This window comes from Vicia villosa, linkage group LG5, assembly GCF_029867415.1.
Source record: "Vicia villosa cultivar HV-30 ecotype Madison, WI linkage group LG5, Vvil1.0, whole genome shotgun sequence".
NCBI classification, from domain to species: domain Eukaryota; kingdom Viridiplantae; phylum Streptophyta; class Magnoliopsida; order Fabales; family Fabaceae; genus Vicia; species Vicia villosa.
In genome coordinates, this window is record NC_081184.1 from 125,560,294 (window position 1) to 125,570,826 (window position 10,533).

The 10,533-nt window shown below is 33.3% G+C and overlaps 2 protein-coding genes across 2 annotated transcripts; both read left to right on the forward strand.

The window, feature by feature from the left end:
- The first annotated feature begins 1,301 nt into the window (after positions 1–1,301).
- Positions 1,302–3,435, forward strand: LOC131605358 (senescence-specific cysteine protease SAG39-like). Its single transcript, XM_058877725.1, has 3 exons — positions 1,302–1,365; positions 2,605–2,742; positions 2,843–3,435. Exons 1-3 carry the CDS (start codon positions 1,302–1,304, stop codon positions 3,433–3,435), a joined length of 795 nt encoding a protein of 264 aa, XP_058733708.1.
- Positions 3,436–6,156: 2,721 nt separating this feature from the next.
- Positions 6,157–7,411, forward strand: LOC131607254 (senescence-specific cysteine protease SAG39-like). Its single transcript, XM_058879272.1, has 2 exons — positions 6,157–6,604; positions 6,693–7,411. Exons 1-2 carry the CDS (start codon positions 6,157–6,159, stop codon positions 7,283–7,285), a joined length of 1,041 nt encoding a protein of 346 aa, XP_058735255.1. The 3' UTR covers positions 7,286–7,411.
- The last annotated feature ends 3,122 nt before the right edge of the window (positions 7,412–10,533 follow it).

Here is a 10,533-nt window from a genome sequence, read left to right on the forward strand (position 1 = left end):
CTGAAGTACTTATTATGTTACCCAAACTCTGTAAATCAAACTAAATTATGATTGGTTGTGCATTTATCTTCTATTAGCTGCATCAATCATGGTTTCTGTGACTATTTACGTATACTGTATACAACTACTTGTGCATTTATCAACACAAAAAAGTATTAAGGGTAACTCTTATATTTTTTTTTATTTTTTTTGTTGTTTACATTCTTTTATTTGCTTATTACAAAGTGTTTCTGATTTATTTTGATAAACTTAAAACTTGTCATTCAGGTAACATTGATTTGGATTTTTGAAATAAATATATAGGAGCAATGTTAAATTAATGTCTAGATCTCCTATGCTAATAAAGAGATAGTTTAAATATGGGGACAACTTCTCTACCTAGTGTTTTAAAAACCGGACCGGACCGGCCGGTCGGATCGGGAACCGGCCTGGTAATCGGTCTGGTTCAATAGTCAGATCGGGTATGCCATCAAACCGGTGGGAACCGGTGAAAACCGGCGGTTTAATTGCTTTTTTTTTGTTTTTTTTTTAATTTTTTTTAAAAATTTTTTTTAAACTTTTTTTTTAACATTTTTTTTAAACTTTTTTTAATATATTTAGTAGTGTATTACTTAAATAGGTAAAGAGACTATAGAATTATGTTAGATAAATAGACTAAAGACAAATAACGATATTCTTGATTTCTTACCAATAAGTTTATACAGAATTTGCCAAAATTGATTTATATTTGCATTTTTTTTTTACAATAACCATATAGAGTATAATAAAAAAAACAGAGATAGTAATGTCTAAAATAAGAACTCTAATATTTCAACTAATATCAACAATAAAATCACATAAAATTTTTACAATATCATTAATATAAATTAAGATGATTCTTTTTAGAAAAATAACATAAAAATTATATTAACCTAACAAATACTTACTTTGATATATATTATTTTCATAATATTATTTATATTTTTTGCAGTTATTTTTAAATTTATAAAAATGAAAGAAAAGAAATTTTGATGTATCATTTAAATTAAATGTCTCTAAATTAATTTTAGACTCTTTATATTTTATATTTTTATATCATGTGGAACAAATAAACCAAAGACAAACAACAAGATTCTTGATTTTCACATATTTGATGAGTTGTGATTCCTTTGCCTGATACTCACCATAGACTTGCTTCGCCATCCATTGAAAGTCGCTATTTGTCTTTAAGGTTAACGCATCTACTTCCAAGGTGATGGTAATAGTAATGATGCAAGCTTCGTACTCGGCTAGATTAATTTTAGCCTTGAATTCGAACCTTAATGACGATTCAATCAATAGATCATTCAGTCCTTCTAGCCCTATCTCAGCGCCACCCCATTTCACGTTAGTGACCCTGTCTACCAAAATGATCCAGGCGGGGGAAATCTTCTCTCCAATTGGTGTGTCAAACTTGCTGAAAAATATGTCAATACATGTGATTCGATGCTTCCTCAAGGAATGTACTGGATTTTATATTCAGACAACTCAAATGTCAAAGATACCATTCACTACAAGAAAAAACATATTTTGCGACGATTCTGAGGGCATGTTGCGGCGGTGAGAACTGCCGCAAACTAAAATTGCGACACTTTGGCAACCGTCGTGAATATTGGTGTCGCGAGCCTTGTTTGCGACAGTTTAAAAAACTGTCGTGCAAACTGTCGTTGTAGTATTGTGGCGGTTTTAACTGTCGTTAAGCTTAAATACATTGTATATATTTTTTAACCAACTTCGGGGGTTTATAACCCTCTCTAAATATATTAATTTTTAAAAAAATATATAAAATTGAATGTAGCTATAAATTACTAAATGAGACATCCAAAATATATTATAAACCAAAGACTCCACTGAGTTACTTACGAGTATGGTTGTCAATATCTCGATCTAGATCTTAAAATCTTAAGATTTTACGATCTCACTCACCCCCGATGATCCAAATCTTAAGTAGAATCGCGTGTTGTAGCCAAATTGTGAAAAAATTCCGTAAAATCATAGATTTTGGGCAATCTTTGTCAGCTTCGGCCATGATTGACCGTTTTCTGACCACCACCATTAAAAGGTTAGAAGGATGACAAAATGCGAAGGCACAACAATTACGGTTCGGCGGGGATGAGTTTGTGCTACTTGACTTAGGGTTTGGCTTAACTACTTAACTTATGATAATCCAAGGAATTCACCATATATGTCCCTAATGTCTAAACATTAACAAATGTTCAATAAAACCTCAATCATAAATGTCTAAAGAATATAAAAAAGAGTCATTTTCTCACGAATACACTTGCCTACTAACATATATCATGTAAAAATACTTTAAATATATACTATAATTTTTTTCATTTTAGTAGGATCTTACGATTTTTGTTGCGATCTTATGTTTTACAATCTTGTTACCGCTTCTCGATCTTACAAAAATAATTGAGTAGGATCTTCCGATCTTAACTACGATTTTATATTTTACGATCTAGCTATTCTCTCCCGATCTTAGGTAAAATCTCGATATTGACAACCTTACGACCAAGTGGCGTATCAACATAAGAACGTGAAAGGAAAAGCAATAAGAAAACATAATATTTTTTTTATAAGCAAAATTCAAGGGGCATATGTGCTCTACAATCACAAGGACAACTACTTTTAAATTTAAAAATGTAACTGCAATTTCATCCACGGTTGATTGGAGGAAGAAAGGAGCAGTGACACCTGTGAAGAATCAAGGTCAATGCGGTAAGTGTTTATCTAATAAGTAATGCATTCGATTCCGGATTATGTGGTCAAAAATTGAATTATTGTCAAACTCTAATTAATATCAATTTACCTTTTGTAGGATGTTGTTGGGCATTTTCTGCTGTTGCGGCAACCGAAGGAATTCATCAGTTGAGTACTGGAAAATTGGTCTCTTTATCAGAACAAGAACTTGTTGATTGCGATACAAAAGGTGTGGACCAAGGTTGTGAGGGTGGTCTTATGGATGATGCTTTCAAGTTCATCATTCAAAATCATGGACTCAGCACAGAAGCTCAATACCCCTATCAAGGTGTTGACGGAACATGCAGTGCAAACCAAGCATCCACCCAAGCGGCTACCATTACAGGATATGAAGATGTCCCGGCCAACAATGAGCAGGCACTCCAAAAAGCGGTTGCAAATCAACCAATTTCTGTAGCCATTGATGCTAGTGGATCGGACTTTCAATTTTACAAAAGTGGTGTCTTTACAGGTTCATGTGGAACTGAGTTGGATCACGGGGTCACTGCTGTGGGTTATGGGGTTGGTAGTGATGGAACCAAGTATTGGTTGGTTAAGAACTCATGGGGAGCTGATTGGGGTGAAGAAGGTTACATTAGAATGCAAAGGGGAGTCGATGCAGTTGAAGGACTGTGTGGTATTGCAATGCAAGCATCTTACCCTACTGTTTAAGCTCCTTACTTAATATTTATGTAAATCAACCTAAACTGTGACTGATTGTGCTAATTTATGTGCTATTAGCTACATGTATCATAGTTCTATGACTATGTGTGTATATTATATACATCTACTTGTGCATTTATCAATACAATGAAATTATTAAGAGTAAATCTTGTCCTTCATTTTTCTTTCTTATTTTCAAATACATGTTGGGATTGTTCTTTTAGTTTTTTTTTTATGGTATGATTGAATTTAAATGAAAAATAACTAGAATTGAAACTAGAAACAGTGAAAAACAAGTACCACAATAGTTGGAGTAAAGTTACCAAGATTAGTTCCATTTACGATGCACTGAACTCTTCTCTACTGGATGATTTTCACTGAGTATCCCACTGCAAGAATACTTAAGTATATTAACAACTAAATACTCTTATCAATCATGAAATGTTTAATCACATATATATAATAGCATTGTGGTTCTACATAAATGGATTTTTATTGAATAATTCACCTTATTTAGCTGAATTGCACCTTTATCTTTTTTCTGCAGCATAGAATATCTTATTACAGCTCCTTACAAATAAAATACTAACATTGGGGAAATTCTTCCAACAAAGAAAAGAAACACTATCTGATCTAAAACTAATTCATTTTTTTTCAAGCTAAAACAACTTCCGCTAATTCAGGGAAAAAGAAACAGCTTGTTTAAACAATGCATGGACTCTCTCCATCTTATGTTTGTCAATTGCAGATAGCGGAAAATAGCAGACATTTAAAATTGTTAGTGATTCGAACTGAACTGAACTAATATTACAGTTCGACATCAGTTCTAATATTATAGTTTGACATCAATTATTTCCAAATGATTTTTTGCAATTGGAACTTTTCTGTATCAACATGTTTTATTCAGATTGCTAAAGTTTATGATAGAATTATGTAACTGTTAATTTGTTTTACCTGTGGAGTTGGTTTCTGATTTTGACAGTAAAATACTAGAAACCTAATATTATGGTTGATATTATTGTTTGATCAGTAGTTAAGAAATCTATAAAATTAAAATTTGTCAAGTTCAACATTTGACTATGTAGTTTACCATTTATGCTTTCTTATACAATACCTCTGTCATTTTTTATTTTTTATTAATCACTCAAGATCTTCATTCTATTCTTTACTTTGTTTGTATATTAATTTTATATTTTGTTTTGTAGAGATAATATCTCCGACATCGGTTAATCTTGTGTTATAAGCTGTAAATAAGTTGTTTATCCAAAATATTATAGATATATAATAGTTGACTAATTTGTGATTTTTTAAATGAGTTTGTGATTTTGATTTGAATCAATTTGTAATTTTGACTGTGAATGTAGATAAAAAAAATTTAAAATTAAAAAATCATGTAAAACAGGATATTAAAAATGTTTATAAAAAAAATGCTAAAAATAAATTTTAATAGATTTTTTATTAAAAAATATTCAAAATTAAGTACAACAGTTGGTTTCTTTAATACATGGTTCGGTTTGCAAAATTTATCTTTTAATGGTTTGGTATGGTTCGGAATTCCAAACCGTTATACTAAATCAAAACTTTTTGTTCAGTTCGATTCTAGAAAAATTGAAACAATTTAGTACAGTTTGGAAGATCTTATATATTATTTCGGTTCAGTTCAATTTTGTGAGAGAAATAAACCATGAACAATGTGAATTTGTTTTACATTCGGTCTATTAACATTAAATATTTAGAATTTTTCAATATTGTAAGGAATGTGAATATCTTTTACAATTGGTTAATTGGTAAAGAATGTGAATTTGGTTAATTTTCTTTATGGCTCTGTTTGGTAAAATATAATTTTGAGCTTATGTCTTATAGCTTATAAGTTCATATGATAATTTAGACTTGTTTGGTAACGGTTCTTTCATCACTAACTTATAGCTTATTTTACTAATTTATAGCATATTTTTCCAACCGCTATTTCTAATAGCATTTTAGCTTATAGTTTATAATTTTTTCTTCCTTTTTTATCCTTATTATTTTAGCATAAATTCATTTTTATCCTTTATAATTTATTTTAATTTTAAATTAAATAATTATATATTAAATATCTTTTATGTTATTTTACATTTATAAGTTATTTGAACTGATAATTTTATCAAACACTTCAATTAGCTTATCAGCTATCAGTCTAACCATCAGTCATAATTTATAAGTCATCAACCATTAGTTATAAGTTATAAACTATTAGCTAGCTTATAGTCAACCGTTATTTTTACCAAAGAGTTCTTATATCTACTCTGATATTTGTATTACCTTTGGCTAATTTGCTATTAATATAGAATTGCTGTACTATACGATCAACTATTTAATTTGTTTTTATCATGAGATGTGAATTTGTTGATACCTTTTTTATAATTATTGTCTCAAACAAACGGCTGGTCTCATGAACATAAAACTGCATTGGACGTAATTAAGCTCCTTGCTTGACATCAAATTTGTCCATATATCTAATTACAGAATCTCTCATTCAGACATTTCTCCCGACCATGTAACTACATAATCATGACCATAAACTTGTTTTAAGCTTTAACTTGAAAACTATCAAAATTTTAATATTCAATTCATCGTAAAATTGCCTATTATAAATACCACAATGATCATTGAGTATAGACACAACACATCTTTCTCACATTTAACTGCTAATTAATCAACTCAAAAACACTTGTTTCTCACACACACACCATGGCTGCCAAAAATCAATTATATCATAGTGGTATTGCATTGACATTCATATTCTGCCTGGGTTTGTTGACTATTCAAGTCACTTCTCGCACTCTCCAATACGACTCTATGCATGAGAGGCACCAGCAATGGATGAGTTACTATGGCAAAGTCTATAAGGACACTCAAGAAAGGGAGAACCGTCTAAAAATATTTGCAGAAAACATGAATTACATTGAAGCATCCAACAATGTTAACAGTAACAAATCATACAAACTAGGCATCAATCAATTTGCGGACCTCACCAACGAGGAATTCACAGCTTCTAGAAACAAATTCAAGGGGCATATGTGCTCCTCAATCACAAGAACATCTACTTTTAAGTATGAAAATGCAACTGCGGTTCCATCCACGGTTGATTGGAGGAAGAAAGGAGCAGTGACTCCTGTGAAGAATCAAGGCCAATGTGGTAAGTGTCTATCAAATAAGTAATGCATTCAATTCAGCAGGACTATGTGGTCAAATATTTAATTGTAATATTAATTTACCTTTTGTAGGATGTTGTTGGGCATTCTCTGCGGTTGCAGCAACGGAAGGAATTCATCAGTTGAGTACAGGAAAATTAGTGTCTTTATCAGAGCAAGAACTTGTTGATTGCGACACAAAAGGTGTGGACCAAGGTTGTGAGGGTGGTCTTATGGATGATGCTTTCAAATTCATCATTCAAAATCACGGACTCACCACTGAAGCTCAATACCCCTATCAAGGTGTTGATGGAACGTGCAGTGCAAACCAAGCATCCACCCAAGCGGCTACCATTACCGGATATGAAGATGTTCCCGCCAACAATGAGCAGGCACTACAAAAAGCGGTTGCAAATCAACCAATTTCTGTAGCCATTGATGCTAGTGGATCGGACTTTCAATTTTACAAAAGTGGTGTGTTTACTGGTTCATGTGGAACTGAGTTGGATCATGGTGTCACTGCTGTGGGATATGGTGTGGATAGTGATGGAACCAAATATTGGTTGGTTAAAAACTCATGGGGAACAGATTGGGGTGAAGAAGGATACATTAGAATGCAAATGGGAGTTGATGTTGCTGAAGGACTGTGTGGCATTGCAATGCAAGCATCTTACCCTACTGCTTAAATATTAAACTGAAGTACTTATGTTACCCAAACTCTGTAAATCAAACTAAATTATGAATGATTGTGCATTTATCATCTATTAGCTGATTCAATCATGGTTTCTGTGACTATTTAAACATATTATATATACAGCTACTTTGGCATTTATCAATACAAGAAATATTAAGAGCAACTGATATCTTTTGTTCTTTTATTCCTTATTTACATTCTTTTATTTGCTGCTTGTTACAAAGTGTTTCTGGTTTCCTTACTACAACTCATGACTTTTGACAAACTTAAAACTTGTAATTCATTTTACATTGATTTGGATTTTTGGAATAAAATGCAACTCATAATATATTGGAGCAATGTTAAACTAATGTCAAAATCATATGAAAATTTCTTAATAACACTATGAAGACAATTACAAAAACCTCCTACTCCATCCTTGTTAGAATTATACACCTATATGTGATTAATCCTATAATATAGAATTAGTTTGTTATGAGTTATAGTTATCAACCAATTCAGTTATGGTACTACACTTATATACTAATCAAGCTATGAGCTTAAGACTTTATGCGAAGATCTTGAGCTCCCTCGTTTTTTACTTACATGAACATGCGGAGAACATACCAAACTTAAGCAACAACAAAAGACAGATTATGCTATCTTCTCTTTGAAGGGATTGAATGACACTTTCAACACTGCTAATACACAAATCTTAATGATTGAGCCCCTACCTTATGTGTGCAAAATGTTTTATCTATTCTACAACAAGAACAACTCCTTCAAGGCATTGTGACTCTTGACAAGTGAAAGAAGGAAATTTGAAGAAATTGGCACAACAAACACAGAATCAAATAGCACCTCAATTCTTGGCCCAGAAGGCATGCCGACAACAATGAAGGTTCTGGTTTGGAGTGTGAGCCTTAAATAAGCTCATCCAAACCAATGTCCCTCGTATTATCTTCCTTATGGAACCTAAAACTTTCTACTTAAATTATTTCTCATTCGTATGCACCATTACCTTATGGAAACTGAAACTTTTTAAGCACGCAACCCATTTGTTATTTTTCATTTATTATGCATATATATATATATATATATATATATATATATATATATATATATATATATATATATATATATATATATATATATATATATATATATATATATATATATATATATATATATATATATATATATATATATGGTTTTGGGGATGTAACATGAGTTCTAATTTTGGCTTTTCTATTTCTTGCGTTGGAGTAGGAAGAAGGGCGAAGCACTCATTTTGATCAATTGGACTTGCATTCAATATGTCTTGATAAGCTTATGCTTCGTTGTCTTTGATTCCTTTTGTCAGAGGCATTCAACTTATCAATTGAGGGTGGCTCTAATGAATAATTTTTAATGCATTCATCTATGATATCAACAAAAGCATGAGTTATTGATGGATGGATTCTTCATGAATTTCGATAAGAGGAACTCAATATTTTCTTCTCCAACCTCAAAGGTGAGCTTCCCTCTCTTTACATCAATAATAGCACCAGCGGTGGTTAGGAAAGGTCTTCCTAAGAGGATAGGGAAATGAGAGTCTTCATTTATGTCCATTATCCCAAAATCGGTGGGAATGTATAACTGGCCAATTCTTAACGGGGCTTCTTCCAGTATTCTTACTAGTATTGGATCGGTCATCTAGCTAAAGAGACATGTTAGTATGTTTAAGCTCTCCTAGATTTAGCCTCATATTGATAGACAGGGGCATCAGACTTACACTCGCACCCAAATCACAACGGGACTTAGCAATGACATTGTTACCGATGACGCAAGGAACTGAGAAACTCCCTGGATCTTTCAGCTTGGGTGCCATTTTATTTTGGATAATGGCGTTACACTCCTCAGTGAGTGTTACTATACCTTCTTCATCGATATTCCTTTTGTTCTTCATAATTTCCGTTAAGAATTTAGCATACGAAGGAATCTAGGTTATTGGTTCTATAAAAGGAATGTTAATGTGAAGCTTCTTTAAGAGCTCAACAAACTTTCTAAATCGTTCCTCAATTTTTTGCTTTCGCAAATCTTTGAAGGAAAAGGATCGGGGGTTTGTAAGGAAGAGGAGGTATATATGGTTCTTCATTGTCCTCTTCAACTACCTCATTGGCATTCAATGATTGTTTGCTCTCTTTTTTTCAAATGTTACTGACTCCTTTTTTTAGTTTTCTTCTCTACACCCTTCGCTCTATCTCTCTTATCAACAAGGGCTTCTAACTCTGTTCTGCTTTGTAGAGATATAACGTTGGCATGTTACTTTAGGGGAGTTGTAGGAGCTTGTTGTTGGGCCAATTGAGAAGTTTGTTGGTGATTTTAGTATCATCAATGTATTTTGGTAGTAATGTGATTTACCGTAGGCCGATGCAATCATGCGTTAAGCTTGAAACGAGTTAGGGTAGTGTGGAGTGCAGGCTCGTAGAGCCAAACGTGCAATTGAATACGAATAATAGAAACGGGGTTCCAAGGGGCGGAGCCCTTGGCGGGGTGCGGGGCAGCGCCCTGTCGGGGTCCAAGGGGTAGCGCCCCTGGCTGGGGTCAGCGGGCGGGGTGCGGGGCAGCGCCCCATTCGAAAAATTCGTTTGAATAGTTGCACCCTTTCCCAACCGACATAACCGTTTTACCGAACAAGTGTGTGGTTTCCAAACAGACATAACTATTTTTACCGAACAGGTGTGTCATTTCGATTTCTATTGTTGATCTCCTATATAAGGAGTCATTTGGTCTCGGTTTCAGATACGAAAAACATACTTCCTCTACATTCCTGATCTGTTCTCTATTGTCAGAAACAGATTGCTCTTCGAGAATTATCCCCGCAAAGATTTCGTGAACCCAGACAAGAATAGGGTCGAAATACTTTGTTCCAGACAAATGGAAGGATTTCAAACACAATCTGAAACATGGAAAAGACGAACTGTCTTTGATCCAACTTGGAAGTCACTTGCGCATAGAGGAATCTCTACGAGCGCGTGAGGATAACAAAGGAAAAGGCAAAGAAATTGCTGGACTCTCGGTTAATATGATCGAAGAGGGTGGTAAGAACGATAACAACAAAAACAAAGGAAAGAAACGTGCTTTCAATAACAAAAAGGGCAATTTCGGTGTTAACAAGAAACCGAAACTAGAATGCTGGAAGTGTGGCAGAACAGGCCACTTTAAGAAGGATTGTCGTTTCGGCAAAAAGCACGACAACGCGAATGCAAGTGGTTCAGG

Excerpts from the sequence above, each read along its gene's own strand:
- LOC131607254 (XM_058879272.1), top strand. The coding sequence starts at position 6,157 with ATGGCTGCCAAAAATCAATTATATCATAGTGGTATTGCATTGACATTC. Across the intron at positions 6,605-6,692 it reads GAAGAATCAAGGCCAATGTG|GATGTTGTTGGGCATTCTCT; the intron begins GTAAGTGTCTAT and ends TACCTTTTGTAG.
- LOC131605358 (XM_058877725.1), top strand. The coding sequence starts at position 1,302 with ATGACGATTCAATCAATAGATCATTCAGTCCTTCTAGCCCTATCTCAG. Across the intron at positions 1,366-2,604 it reads TCAGCGCCACCCCATTTCAC|CAAAATTCAAGGGGCATATG; the intron begins GTTAGTGACCCT and ends TTTTTTTATAAG. Across the intron at positions 2,743-2,842 it reads GAAGAATCAAGGTCAATGCG|GATGTTGTTGGGCATTTTCT; the intron begins GTAAGTGTTTAT and ends TACCTTTTGTAG.